The sequence below is a fragment of the Lethenteron reissneri genome, chromosome 38, assembly GCF_015708825.2.
Source record: "Lethenteron reissneri isolate LAM-NWPU_2019-01 chromosome 38, ASM1570882v1, whole genome shotgun sequence".
NCBI lineage: Eukaryota > Metazoa > Chordata > Hyperoartia > Petromyzontiformes > Petromyzontidae > Lethenteron > Lethenteron reissneri.
In genome coordinates this window covers 3,265,758-3,280,976 of record NC_083816.1, presented here as the reverse complement: position 1 = coordinate 3,280,976, position 15,219 = coordinate 3,265,758, and the positions used below count along the sequence as shown (strand labels likewise).

Sequence of the window (15,219 nt, the reverse complement as noted above, 5' to 3'; positions counted from 1 at the left end):
TTTTTACATACACGCGGTGTCTTACCACGGTACCGCCAGCCCTTTTAGTGTCTGTGCGCAACAAATCGGTACCGTTCACAGCATCGTGAAATTAACCATGTATTTGAACAGTAGTCGAAGTTGTACAATAATAGCTGTTCCTCGCCTTCCAGATTATAACACCGTCAACACCAGCAGCCACTCGGCTCTGGCAAGAAGGGAAATGCCTGGGCCGGACGTGCTGTGGAACCGCGCACCTTTAGAGTCGGCAAGGCCCACTCGCCCATCCTACAGGACGCAGGCCACTGCGCTAGTTCTACAAGACACCTACAGAAATGTCACGCAACACCTCAGCATTCACATACAGGTAGCAATGAAAAAATACAGGAAGACATCGGCTATACTGAAAGTGAAGTATGTCATTTTAGGTACATTAATAATAAAAATAATAAGTTTTGGTTACACATCTAACTAACGACACGGTGGACTACGGTAAAAATGAGAAGCCACACCATTGGCGGCGAAGGCCGTCCTGGCGGCACGGGTTGCTGGCTCCCGTTTACTCTTAGTACCGGAGGGATGGCCGAGTCCCGTTTCCTTTAATCGTCCTAAAGGTAATTTCTGCTCACGTGTGAGCATCGAGGCTAGAATGGTGCTCATCTCCCATTTACAGCCCTGAGCCAGTGGTGGAAACTCCACATTCCTATGGCGGGGGCGAGTCCACCCATAGCACAACCACTGTTGACTTCCCCACAATGCGGTACTCATTTTAACCGAGATTTGAACTCGGAACCTTCGGTTGCGAGCCGCTGGCGCGCTCGACCGCCGAGCCACCCGTTTGCCAGTTTTCCTCGTGCGGGCTTCTGTGGCGCAACTCTGGCACACTGTGGTGGATCAGTCGCAACTCCACAAGTCCCTGCTGGGGAGCGAGTGACGACTTGCCCCGATGCTGCGACAGGTGTAATAATGACCCAAACAGAAGCGATCACGTGTCCAGAGGGTGCTCCAAGACTGAGCCACACGCTATTGGGCTGTATCTGGGGACGTGTGTGTCGCCGAGAAGTGGGTCACTGTGTCGTGTCACTGTGCTAAGCAGGTGTCACTTTGTTAATGTCACCGTGTGCCGAGGTGGCACTGTCGAGGTGTAACTGCGTGCCTAGGTGTCTGTCCGTGTTACTGTGTACGTGTCTACGTCTGAAGCTCTGGGCGTCTCTGGGTGCTACCATCTCCTGCTGCCGTGCTTAGGTGTCAATGTGCTCAGGTGTCGTTTGTCGCTGTGTCCCGAGTGTCGCCGTGTTAAGTCCTCAGGAAGTGCCGCTTTCTCTTGCGTTGCTCCCGTGTGCTATAATCGTTGCTATGAGGCCCTGGGGGGCGGGGACTGGTGAAGCCACACGGGGGGGCCGAAGGGAGTGCGTTCGTTTTTGGGGGAGGGGGGCTGCTATCAACTGCTGTCGGGCGAAGGGGGGGCACGGACACTGCCGGGGGACTGGGGGGGGCCCCCAGCATGCTTCCTCAGGCTGTCCAGGTATTCCTGTTGAGATGCAGCCATTACCGAGGCCAGAATGTCATCATCTTCCCAGTCCGTGAGACCTGCGCAGTGTCGACAAAAACAAAGATCCCCTGTATAGCCTTGAACAGACTGTTGGGGCAAGTACTGTTAGCGAGCACCTACGGAGGCCGGAGCGGTACACGAGGGTTGCCAGCCTGTGTCTCCCGAGTGGCGATGTTTACACACTTCACCAGATACTTGTTTGAGGCCGAGTCGTTCTAGGGAAGGCCGAAGACCGGTTAAGATAAATCTGCACTTGTGTTGGCCCACGAGCGAGAATTGAACTCGGGTTGCCGAGCTCGTAGTGTAGTGCGCTAACCGCTAACACTACCGCTCCCCAGCTGCGCAGTGTCAATATGCATGCACACGCATCCCCAACACGCATCCCCAACACGCATCCCCAACACGCATCCCGTACACACAACAGATGTACAGAAATGCGCAGGTAGGCACACAGCACAGGCATGTGACACAGCTCCCACGTACATTACACTCACTTCAGACATCACTTGCACACATTGAACACAGCACTGATACCATTACACACAGCAGGCAAGACGCATCACACACAATCACCCCCTCACATCATCCGTACAGTACTCCCAGTCCACAATTCACTTGCGCATCTCCAACAAACAGCTCCTACACTTCACCAATGTACAGTTGCCACACCACCCACAGGCAGCCCCCACACATCGTACGCATTTAAGCCGCTTACATTACTACAGCGCTAACAATTCATTACCATGTGTTGTACAAATGACACGTCAACTAAAACTATAAACTTCTATTTTACCAGGGAAGGTCCATTGAGCTCTACAGCTCTTATTTAGAACCGACCTGGCCACAAATTTTAGCTCAACGAAGCGGCTTATCGTGGAGAAATTTATAGCGACCAAATACTTTAAATGCGCGTTTCTAAATGTGGAGGGAAAAACCGGAGGACCCGGAGAAAAATCCACGCGACCACGGGGAGAACATGCAAACTATACAGGCGTCAGGGTTGGGATTTAACCCAACACCTGTCTACCAGGTGAGGTACTTAACATCTCGCCACCGTGATACAAGCCTGACACGTGCAGCAGGTGAGGGGATCGGGGGGGGGGAGCAGGTGAGAGCAAGGGAGATGTCGGCTCACCGAAGGCCGTCGGCGACATCTGCTGCATGACGGTGCGCGAGTCGAGGGGCTGGCTCGCGGCCCCGTGGAGGCCCGTGAAGGCCTGGCTGCTCGAGGGCTGCGGGGAGTACACGTGGGAGCTTGTGCCTGCACACGTGACGGACACGAGCGTCGTCATGGCAACTCCCGTGCGGCGCACGCGACATGGTTGCTTCATCGTAAAGCGAGCGGCCACGTTACGGTCTTGGTATGGAGATGGCGCGTGGAGAAGCGACACACGGGGGCACGTTTCACAGCTCTAATCCGTCAGGCTGTCCTCGTTAATACCGTGGCGGTGTGTATTCACCATGAATACTAAGCGCCGCCTGCATCCAGACTATGTTGTCTCATCCACAGGTCACCACACAACTCACCCACCCACCTACCCACCCACTCGCAAATCCTTTCTCGCTTATTCACGCCACCCACCAATGCACTCGCCATAATGCAGGTCACAACCCTCCTCTTTATGGATCTTCCCTCGCACTGCTGCACTTGAGAGCTCTCTCACCATCGTCACTTTCCCAAGCTCTTAAAATAATAACTTTGCTCAATTTAAGAGATGCGTTAACTCTTTACCTATTACAACTTTTATAATAGTGCTGTTTGCTGCTGGCCACTTGATAGTTTTTGGCTTTTGAGCCTGTGCTCAGCAACTGTATAAAAAAAACACGGGGGGGTAAGGAGCTCACCGGCAGTCGGGGAGGGAGGCTTGGAGTAGATGGATGGGCCGGGAGAGGGAGGCTTAGGGCCTACGGAGGAGGGCCCTCCCCTGGGCCCCGGCTCGCTGCCCGTGGCCTCCGGGGGGTCAGGGGAGCTGCAGAGTGCGACGCGGGGCCGGGGCGAGCGGCCCCCACCACTCTCCTCCGCAGGGCCCCCGCCCCCCACCCCAGCAGCGGCTGCTGTGGCCGAGCTGCAGGTGGCGGTGGCTTTCCTGGGCTGTGCACGCAGCACACGACGTCGCACGACACGCCACGTCACGCATCGCAAACGCACATCAACACAAAGTTCCATCGTATAGCCTTAGACTATTGGGGCAAGTGCTGTTAGCGAGTGCCTATGAAGGCCAGCACGGGACATGAGGGGGTGGGTGGCTAGCACCACGCCGGGTCGCCTTTGTCTCCCAAGTGGCAATGTTTACACATCACACCAGGTACTCATTTGAGGCCAAGTCGACCTAAGGAAGGCCCAGAACCGATTCAGATAATCGTCGCCGATATTGGGCACGAGCGGAATTAAACTCGGGTTGCCGGGTTCGTAGTGCGGCGCGCTAACCGCTGCACTACCGCTCCCCACACTTAACACAGCACACACACTAACACACCGTACACGCCTGTGTGGTGGTGATGGTACGAGTGGACACCTGTGTGCCAGATGTGGGTGGAAGCACCTGTGTGGCTTGCTTCTCGTGTTCGCGCAGCCACTGCAGGTAAGACTCCCTCGCCACCTGCTCCTCAATGGCCTCGTTGGTCGCCTCCCAGTCGGTCGCCCGCTTCTTGTCCTCCAACATCTGCTGCTCGATCCAAGACTCCTCCGACGTTTTGATGGCGCTCTGCATGAGCGTTTTATCTGCATTCTATGGTGTGCACCGCCACAATCCCAAACACCCGACCACACGATCACACCACACAACCAACCACAATGGCAGGACAAACACCACCACATGCCACCCGCACCACCCATTGCACCACAAGATGGCACAACCACAGGACACAGCCATCAAACATCACACTGACATACAACGCATTACCGCACAAACGCCGCACCAACATGCAAAGAAACTCGTGTACAATCAGACTTTTGAGACCCGTGCTGTTATAAAGCACATTGTTTTGGGCCGCTTAGTTTGATTTCCTTCTCCCACACCTCTGATTAGCACGATTGGCTACGTACGGTGCGAAAGAAGTTCCAAGTACATAAGAAACTGCAGACCTACGAGAAGTAGCGTGGCCAGAATGAGATTGCTAGCAGCTTGATGTGCGGTGCTTTTGGGCCTGAACTCAGCAAGTGTTTTTATTAAGGTTCTCAGCTTGGTCTGCGTGTGCAGCATTTCTCCTCAAGCTTTCGCCATGCACTATTACTGGCCTCCTGAATCGCAGCAGTGCGTGGCAAAAGCCTGAGCAAAGAAATTGTCAACTCGCAGCCCAAACAGAAGACCCCATTCAAGTGTCAAGTTTATTTGTTTTAACCAGGTGGTGAAAACTCGAGACCAGGAGTCATCACTTGCAAGAGAGACCTGTGTCACCAAACTGACAAAGGGCAATAACGTAAAAATATTCAGTACAGCGACGAAGCAAAGAGAAATCGGAGCAGAGACGACTCAACAAATCGAACCTTGTGCGTAAACTAAAGTATTTGTTCTCATATAAATTTCCCGTCACAAGCGTTGGCTCGGAAAAAAAAGCACTTTTATAAACCGTTCACAGCGAATTCAAGTTGAAGAGATGGCGGCCTACCCCAGGCTTGAAGGAGGGCAGGCCCAGCCCCACACCGATGGTGGCCTTGTTGGGGTTCACGACCGAGTTGTAGTGCGCGTTTTGGTGGTAGCTCACACGGATCGGCTCGTTGTCCGTCCTGTAAATGCTGTGGAACGTGTTGATTGGTTCTGTGGCAGGAAACACGATAGGCGTTTAGCAGTGAGAAAACGTGTACAACGCATCAAGTGCGCTCCAGCACACTCAGCTTTGCTACATCTTAAAATGTTTCACCAGGAACATCCCTCGAGGTGGAAAAACGTGTGTGCAAGGGTGTCCACCGGGGTGTTAAGTGGGCGTACAAGGCAAACACGCGAGGACACATATATACAAAATACACACAAACGCTTGCACATACACACGTGTATATATACACGCACACACGTAGTACAGTAGTCCCTTATTTAACAGTGACATCGGTTAACGTTTCACCTCTCACAGGACCCCATGGTTGAGTAACGTTAAGGAACGAAACAGTAAGACTTCTCCACAAATCTGGCTGTCGCCTGATGAAGCTAGTTGTAATTACTGGCGAAACATCGTACTCAGATTGTAAATGTTGTGGCTTGGCTCTCCAACACAGCGGTGTGCTGTACTAGTGACGAATTGGCATGTTGTTTACGTGACAACCCTTACTAGTTGGCTGTGTCGGGTGGTGGCGGGTTTTAACGACACATTTATATATTTACGTGATCTAACCCAAAAACCTCTATTATGCAAGTTTTATTTGTTTAACCAGGTGGCAACTCCAGAGAGCAGGACAAGGCTCATGTGCAAGAGAGCCAGGCACTGGTAATCATTTCCTGTGAAAGTTTAGTAATGAACGTCGATGGGCTCGACCTGCCAACCGACTCGCAGGGATCTTGGCCCCATTGTTTGACTGCTGCGCCGGGAGTTAGAATCGAACCCACGACCTCCGGATTGTCCCATTTGCCAAGCATGTCACTGCTGTGGCAGATTCCTCCGTTTCTCAATTCCACATCTAAAATGCGTTATGTTCATCGCTCTAGATGTTTCTATGTGCGCGGTATTAACCGTTTGTGTTTTTTACGGTTTTCATTTGAATACCGGTCATGCATAAACAACACTTTTGATGACCCTGCACGCAATAATGTAAAAACAAGTCCAACAAGGAAGTGGACAGGGTTGGGAGCAGCACCTGTGCTGTACTGGTACACCTCGAAGGTGCGGTTGTACATCTCCGCCATGGCTTGCATCTCGATGTGGTTGCCATGGCAGTGGTTCATGCGCTTTCTGTTCACGTACGTCGTAAAGTCTTCCGTGACATAGTTGGAGAAATAGTCTGCGTTTTTCATCTGAAATGAACAAATGTCACGGTTTATGGGAGTTCATAGTATTACAACAGAGAATTTTTTTCTGGTGTCCTTTGTTTTTGTGCGAAAATCCAGGAATGGAAGAGTTGAAGGTGCGATGCACTCACCAGGTAATCCATACAGTGCTTGCGCACGACATCGTGCATGTCCTGGTCCCCATACACTTGGTCTGCTGCTCGACACAACATGCACAGACGATACGTGCACATGCGGCACGCACACCCATACCACATGCCATGCGCACACACACGACACAAAAAAGACACGTATGCGCGACAAGCACGCAATATGCGCGACACACAAATACAGACGCCACGCGCACACACGACATACATGTGACACACACACACAAACAGAATATCCACAAACACACAATTAGCACCATGCATGACGTACGATACACACACAATGCACAACAGTGCCAATAGACGACATGACCATGGCCGATATCCAAAAAAATAAACGTGGAATTATGCCCAATCTCTGCGTGCCTCAAATTTCAGCAACGAAGCAATGTGGACCAACTCGTGTGCTGCAAGTGTTGTGCCCAACACACATCTACTCAGAAACGTGTCCCACTAATTCAACTGCCAAATCAAACCGGCGACCTCTGGCTTGCAAGTCCAGTGCATTAACCGTTGCACTGCCACAGCTCACTTCGATTTTTCAATTTATGCTTCCAAATACAAAGGCGGCCCGATCGGCATCGTCCAACGTCTCACCACGTCCAGCTCCCTTGTAGCATATTTACCTCTGGCTCTACAGTCCACAAACTCCCGACCACATCAAGTTCCTCGGCATCACTCTTGACAGCCACACCAACCGCATCTTAAGATCTTGTCACCTCAGGGCCCTTCATCAATTCAGTCCACTCATCACTCCGAAAAAAAACAATATCCTCGTCCGCACCTTAGTCAGGTTTCATCTCGACTGTTACCACTCCGTCCTTGTTCGATCCTCATCGAGTAACCTCAACGCCAAAAGTAGCATAACAATGTCGCCCACGTTGTCCTCGAACACCCGTCATCCTCGGCTAGATTCCTTCACTTGGGCTCTGCTCCCTACTGCACCGACTTCCCATCATCGTCAACAGCACGGTAAGCTACAACATCGCCCGCCTGTGACGCTGCCGCTCTACTTTTGGTCGTCTGCCATATCTCTCTCCGCTGCCGTCACCCTGCACTACACCTCGCGGTAGAACTCTCCGCAGCCAACTGCGTTACTCGCAATCTCCTCCCTCTCTACACCTAGGACCCGGACCATCATTGCTGGGCGTCGTTTCCCCATGGCAGCCCCCTCCGTCTGGAACGCCATCTCGCTCCAGCTGCACATTCACAGCGGCACTCAATCTCCACCGAATTTTAAGAGACACTTAGAGCCTCACCTCTCTCGCCAAGCTTTTGATTTACGCCGAGCTTGGCTCTGTGCGGCAGCCACAGTCATTTATGTCCGTGAAATATTGCGTGCACTATAAATAGCATTTTTAGTTTTAAAATGTTAAAATTGTATTGTCTTTGCTCGACATTTCGATATGTGCGGCTGCCTGGTAATGTTTTTTTTCTCCTCACGTGGTTACTGGTACAGTAGTACTCCGCTTTATGTCGGGATGCGTTCTTGAAAGCTGCGACGAATATTGAAACAATGCAAATATAATTTTTTGATTTAAAGCTTTCGTGACTGCAGGGATTCATATTCTTGTTCTTTCGGTAAAGTCACGTAGAAGGGAAAAAATAAAATAATAAAAATATAAAACAATAAAATGTATTATTTTTTATTATTTTATTACTTCCCTTCTACGTGACTTTACCGAAGAACCAAGAATATAATGTAAATAGAAGCAATTTTGAAGTTAAGTGGAGGCAAACACTTACGCGACGGATATGAGAAAGGATGAATGCCGTCAGTGATGTGTGGGTTGAGGCGACGCAAATCAGGAAGTGGCATTAATACATTGACGACGTATATGCAAAATGACGTAAAAGGGGGAGAAGAAAATCGGGGTATGCCTATAATCTTATATTTATTTTACAGCCCCAACCTATACTTTTGACACTCTTAGTTCACCGCGACCCAGGCTAAAATCAAGTGAACCACTGGACAGCAGCAGAGGCCCTTCAATCGACCATCACGCCAGAGGAGCGGGGGGACCAACAGGGACGGCGTTGATGTTAAAAAACAGGAGCCAGACTGAAGATCCAAGCGCCAAAGAACCTGCCTGCGCACGAATCCGGCGGCAGTGGGTGACTCCCCAAGGGGGGCGATGTGGATCACATTTGATGCACGAGTGGCGATGATGACAGAACAATCCACACTGCAGCCGTGCGGACATACTTCACACAACGGAACGCATCGTGAACACAGTCGCCCTTTATAGTAACCTTTCAGCGAGACAAAAGTCAATTCCGCATCCGATGATGTACCTAACTGAATCTCTCATCTCGACCTACCAATGTGAAGTTGCCATTCCATACCGCAGAAGACTACAAAAAAAGCAATGTCCCCTTCGCATATTCGTTTCTCCACGTGAAAAAAAGGAACAAAAGTATTTCTTACACAAACCATCAGCCACAACAAGGCCTTCTCCAAGTTTAGAAGCTCAACAAGACAAGCAAACTCTGGACCGGTTTCATCAGCGGGCAGGCTTGCTTGAATCCATGTTGGTTAACTGCCAGATCTTAAGAGGCAAGGAAGAACCCTCTCCTGACGTTATGGGGTGCCTAGTAAATGAAGCCGCTCACGTCTGGGGAATGCTTTGCCACTTACCAACAGCACGGAAGAGGCAGGCTCCGTCTTCTGACATGCGCTTGATGATGAATCCCTGATTCTCCTTCAGCACGTTCTCAAACCACGCCTCGCCCTGCACACGCGCGCGCACACGCAGTGGGGACTCGTCAAGACTCCCCTCACCACCCCCAACTGTGACCCGGCGCAAAGTAAGGGAAGCTGCGATGTTAGGGTCGCGCAAGACGGATCGCGAGTGGAGCCCCTTCAACGTTGAAGCAGCTGCACACTGGGTTCGGCGACACGGCCCAGCAGTTGCACGCTCACCGCTTATTGCAGTGGTTCACGCTTCGGATCCAGCAGACCACCCTGGTTATTAATGCGTAATGTGTAATGCTATGTGCTGTCTCCTTCACCTCACAGTGAACGTTAATTCCCCGTGACGTCATTCGAAATGAGCAGGCCATCGTGTGTCGCTGTTATGATCCAAATAAAAAAAAATCCACCTCAAATGACTCAATTAGGCAAAACACAAAGCAATTGCTGCCCCCTACTGGACGACAATTGGCCACTTGCTTGCCGGTACCGAGTAGTCACCTTGTGCCGGCATAGGGACAGCTGTCAAAGTGGGTCACCTTAGAATGGTTTGCGATGGGTTGTGATAAAAAGGGCGCTTTGAGTTGGCAAAGGCATTTAAGCAAGCGCTACTCAGATCACAATTTCAGGTTAGTAAACCCGAATGCAGCCAAACACCTGTTACTTGTCAACAGCGGCCCTCAACCTCGTATGTATGGCTTTCCTCCAACCAAGCCAACTTGATTATTGGGTTCTATTTCTATAGAGTCGGTTTTTCTCCGATTTCTATTTGCTTCATCGTTGTACTTTTTTATGTGACCGTTTATTGTCTGCTTTGTTCCCCAGGTCACTCTTGAAAATGAGAGACTATGGTGGTCTCTTGAGTGCTCACCTGGTTAAACAAAACATCACTTGACACTTCAGTGACAAGAGACACGCGTGTGCAAGCATATGGCATCGCCTGCGCCGATGACACCGCACGACCAGCCAAATGCCAGGGCAAGCACGACTCACACCTTGATTTGACGAGCAAGGCGACGTGAAAGCCATCTGTGCACACACAAAGACAAAGATCCACCGTATAGCCTTGACATAGTGTTCGGGCAAGTGCTGTTAACGAGCACCTATGAGAAGGCCGCCACGGCACACGATGGGGTGGGTGGCCAGCACCACGCCCGACCGCCTTTGTCTCCCTAGTGGCGATGTGCCATCCGTGCACGCACACACACACGCGCCCTATACCTACATCCCTTCAGCCCAGGGGGGGGGGCATCCTCCCAGGAATGAGGCGGCTCTATAAATAAAAGGAAGCTTTGCGCGCAGTCGACGAGCACAGGTCCAAAAAGGCACAAAACGTCCAGTGGGCCAGTGACAGTCAAAAAAATCGGAACGTTGCTTCAAGGTGGAAGTTAAAGGTCTCGTGGCATCGTTCGAAGGAGACTTGGCCATCGTGTGCCGCGGCGTCACGATCTAAATTTGTCCCAATTTGAGAGACCACTCCACCCCAAATTATGCAACTGGGAACGCAACGCGATCATCGCCCCCTGCTGCGCAAACTTAGCAAGACCCTCCCAGGATAAAAACAAAGTCGAAGACTCTCGGTGAGGTTTGCTTTTCTCGCCGAACAATAACGAGAATCAACACCGTGGCGCACGCAGCCAGCGTCTCCGAGAGGAAACGTCGGCTTCGTGAGCACCGCGACATCTAAAGGACTCGGTCAAACGACGTTCCGAATGAACACACGTGTCCATGTAAACAACCGTGACACCAGCACAGAACCACATCAACGAGCCGGACAAACTCGCCACACTAATAAACCAAACAACCACACGACTTCCATGACTAGCACCACGCCGCCACGCCATAAACATGACACATCAACACCAACACCACCATCACGTAAACCACAACCACCCATGACACCACCAGATACCACACCCACACGGCACAACTCCCATCAATACCAAAGAAAAAGATCCACCACCGTGTGGGCTTCACAGACCGTGAAGGCCGGTGCTGTTAGCGAGCGCCTATGAAGGCCGGGACAGCACACCAGGTGGTGGCCAGCACCACGCTCGGCCGCGTTTGTCGAGGGGACATCCATTGAGCAGGGACATACAAATCTGTCAAAACTTGACCCCCCCCTCTCCCTGTACCCACGCGGATTCTTTACACCCCTCCCCCGAATCCTATAGAACGGTCGATATGTAATCGACGCAGAAACGATCAAGGATTATTAATATTCACGTGTTTAAGCAAACAGATAGTCCACCGCCGGACTATCTAACTCAGTTGAAGGCAAATGTAGACACATTATTATCGAGGCTTCACCGCCCCCCCCCATTTCCTATGTGTACATTGTCAGTGACCCCCCCCCCATACGCAAACGTACGCATTTGGGTTAACCCCCCCCCCCCTCCATGTGTACGTATTAAATGGATGGCCCCCTACCGAGTGGAGACGTTTACACACTGCACCAGGTATTCATTTAAGGCCGAGTCGAACTAGGGGAGGCCCGGGAACGCTTTAGATCTCCGCCGGTTTGGTAGCGCATTCGCAGCCCTAACCACTGCGCCACCGCTCCCCACATCCACACAACAGCAGCCACCACGTGGCGGTGACGTCACCACGGCGGTCGTGCCAGGCTAGGTGCACGCCGAGGCCGCGTGACAGACCCAGGTGCCATGTGTTGACCGACTGAGATGACAGGCAGATGAATCAGCTGTGCCCCCCCCTGTTGGTACACACCACACACACCTGCTCCCCACTAGGCGCGTCCTGTTGCGGCTGCTGCTGCTGTTGTTGTTGGATGGGTCCGGCCCCGGCTTCATGTTCATCTTCACTGTTACATCCTCCTCCTCCACCTCCTCCTCCGCCTCCTCGGTCTCCTCCACCTCCTCCGACCACCCCGGGGCCTCGCTCCTCGCTACGCGGGGAGGCCGAGGCTCTCTGGCCCACAGCCCCCGGGCCCACGGGACCTCCGCCACCGCCTCCTCCTCCTCCCCCCCCTCCACCACCTCCTCCTCCTCCTCCCCCCCCGTGGTGGTGGCTGCTGGCCCTGTGGCTCTTGCGGGAGGACCGGTGGGGGGAGGCGCGGTGCCTCCGCTTGCTGTGGCTGGGGCCGCACTCCAGGCTCTCGGCGTCCTCGTAGGCTGCCCGCGCCTCTCGGGGCCCGACCCCCCCGGGGACCCCGGCCACCCCGGGGACGCCCGACACCCCGGACACCCCGGACACTCCGGAGACCCCCACGACCACGACGCCCCCGCGGTCCCCGCGGTCCCCGCCGCGGTCCCCCCCGCCGCGCTCGTCCCGCGCGGCCGGCCCGGCCCAGGAGCCCCCCGCGGGGCCCCGGGGCCGCGCGCCCCGCGCCTCGGGCCCCGCGGGGAGGCGGAGGCCGTGCGGGAGCTCGGCGCCATCGCGCTCAGACTCCTCCTTCTCGGGCTTCTTCTTGGGCAGGATCGTCATGGCGAGACACCGACACCAACACCACCAACACCGACAACACCAACACCACCGCCGCCGTCTTCACCGCTCGGCTCCGTCTGCTGCTTGTCGCACTCGCCCACGGTTGCTTCTCTCTCCCCGCTTCCCCCCCCCGTGCTTCCTGCTGCCTCCCCCCCCTGAATGCTCCCGCTGCCCGCCGTGTTGCCCGCTGCTGCTGCCGCTTCTTGCTTCACTTCTGCTTCAGATGCCGCCGCCGCTTCCCCCGATCGCCCGGGCCCTGCTGCCCCCCCCCCCGCTTCTCCTCCTCCTGCTTCCCCCCCCCCCGTTCCTCCTGACAACAGCCCCCGGCGCTTCTCCCCCCCACCCCCTCCACCCCCTCAGCCTGTCCTGCTCCCCCTGCTCCCCCCGCCGCCGCCGCCGCCGCGAGTCTCCCGAGGGCCGCCGCCGCCTCCGCTTCGTCGCCGCTTCCACGATCACGGCCCCCTCAAAACATGGCGGGGTGCGCGCATGCGCACGGGCTGCCTATGACGAGCGCGCGAGGGGGGAGGGGGATGGGGGGTGGGGGCTGGGGGGAGGGGCTTGGGGGGTGAAGATCCCCCGCAGCCCCCTCACCCCACCCGCCTCACCCACCCCCACCTTACCTCAGCCCCCACCCGCCTCACCTCGCACCCCCCCCCGCCTCGCCCCCCCGCTTCGCCCCGCCCGCCTCGCCCCCCCCCGCCTCGCCCCCCCCCCGCCTCACCTGTGCATTCGTCATCGCACGCCCGTATGGCTGACGTCACGTCAAATCTAGAATGACGTCACGTCAAATATAGAATGACGTCACGTCCACGATTACAACAAAAGTGGATTTTCCACATGGCACGATTTTTTTTTACGCAAAATGTTAAACAGACAACACGTTTAACAAACGTATTTAAAATATCCTCAATTGTCGACAAGATATAACATAACTTATTTCATCTTCTTAATTATGAACATTTAATACTTTTCAATAATTAAAACTATTACGTTGTTGCACGTAGTAAAATAACTCGTACATTACGAGGCTTTTGCCCGTCCAAGGACGGGTGTATTGCAGTAAATCTGAAACTTTCAAGCGAAAAGCAGACCGCCACGTGATATTCATTGCATCAGTGCGTGTGCAAGTTGTAAGGGCGCGGTGACACAGACCTATTTCATTTAAAGGTTATAATCCCTTGTTCATCATGACGTCATTTTGTTACACGCTTTTATTTAACTCACTCTGTTGTTGTCGTATCCTTAAATCTTGTAACTCAATTTTAACCCACTTCCCAATGTGGTATCGACCGCAAACTTGGTATACTTATATCATACTGATGACAATACCATATTCTGTAAAAAAAAATACAAAATATTTTTAAACATTAATTTTTACAAGTTTTGTTTCGGCTTGGGTCTAATTGTCCACGGTAAACTGACATTGGCTTTAAATGACCACGGCGCCTTACGTTCTGGCAAGCCTCGGGGCCACTTCCTGAAGTCGTGGAGTTCTTCCATTACGAGTAGGGTACATTTCATTAAAGCGTGTTTAAAAAAAAAGTTTTTTAAATATTACTCATTTTTACTTTGATGTCTCAATAGCGTTAATTAATATTAATGGTAGGGGTGGGGTGTCCATTTGGAGGACGTCACCTGTTCACGATTATTAATTAGGGGGGCTGTTCAATGTGGAGTGACGTCATCTGTTCATGATTATTAATTAGGGGGGGGCTGTTCGATGCGGAGTGACGTCACCCGCTCATGATTATTAATTAGGCGGGTCCATGTGGAGGGCGTAACCTGTTCATCATTATTAATGAGGGGTCTGGTCGACGTGGGGTGACGTCACGCGCGTTACACACCGACATTCTTGGGTAAATTATCGTCTGGTATTCTGGTTAGCTCTACTCTTTGGTTCTTTCGGTAAAGTCACGTAGGTGAAAAAAATGAAAAAAAAAATAAGAAAAAAAATAACTAGATTAGTTATGTCGTTAGCTCTAGATAAAGAGGGGACAATGGACCTTAAAAAATGTCATGTGCGCCTTAACAAAGTTTCATTTCCGCTGCACCTTTCTCCTTGGGGAGTGACGATGATTAATGAGCTGAATGTAATGGCGGGGCAAATTGGCAAAAAACAATGTCATAAAAACCGTACTGCATGTAACTGTAGCACTGTATTAATGTGAGTTAATGTAGAAGAAAATGAAGACATAAAACACCTCACAGCATTAGACCGCAGCACTGCAGTGATGGCAGTGATTGTTGTACGCAACTGTAGTGACATAAGAGGGGAGGGGCTGCTGGGGGCTCTGGGACCCTAGGCAACCCAGACGCTTAAGCCCCTTGGCGCCACCAACGGGGGGGGGGGGGGGGCTGTGTGTGCTCTGTGGGATATCTGGGGGCGCACACAACCCCACCCCTCGTTGGGGACGAGGCATAAAAGGGCAGCTCCCTGGACGATCGAGGCCAGTTGTAGCTCAAGAC

The 15,219-nt window shown here is 52.7% G+C and overlaps 1 protein-coding gene across 1 annotated transcript; it reads right to left on the bottom strand.

Moving 5' to 3' along the window:
• Window positions 1–86: 86 nt before the first annotated feature.
• On the bottom strand, window positions 87–13,157 carry OTUD5 (OTU deubiquitinase 5). The gene is made up of 9 exons (XM_061566982.1): window positions 12,046–13,157; window positions 9,256–9,349; window positions 6,600–6,664; window positions 6,318–6,474; window positions 5,141–5,289; window positions 4,075–4,260; window positions 3,377–3,623; window positions 2,667–2,792; window positions 87–1,569 (listed from the first exon to the last, which is right to left on the bottom strand). Exons 1-9 carry the CDS (start codon window positions 12,751–12,753, stop codon window positions 1,421–1,423), a joined length of 1,881 nt encoding a protein of 626 aa, XP_061422966.1. The 5' UTR covers window positions 12,754–13,157; the 3' UTR covers window positions 87–1,420.
• Between the last annotated feature and the right edge of the window lie 2,062 nt (window positions 13,158–15,219).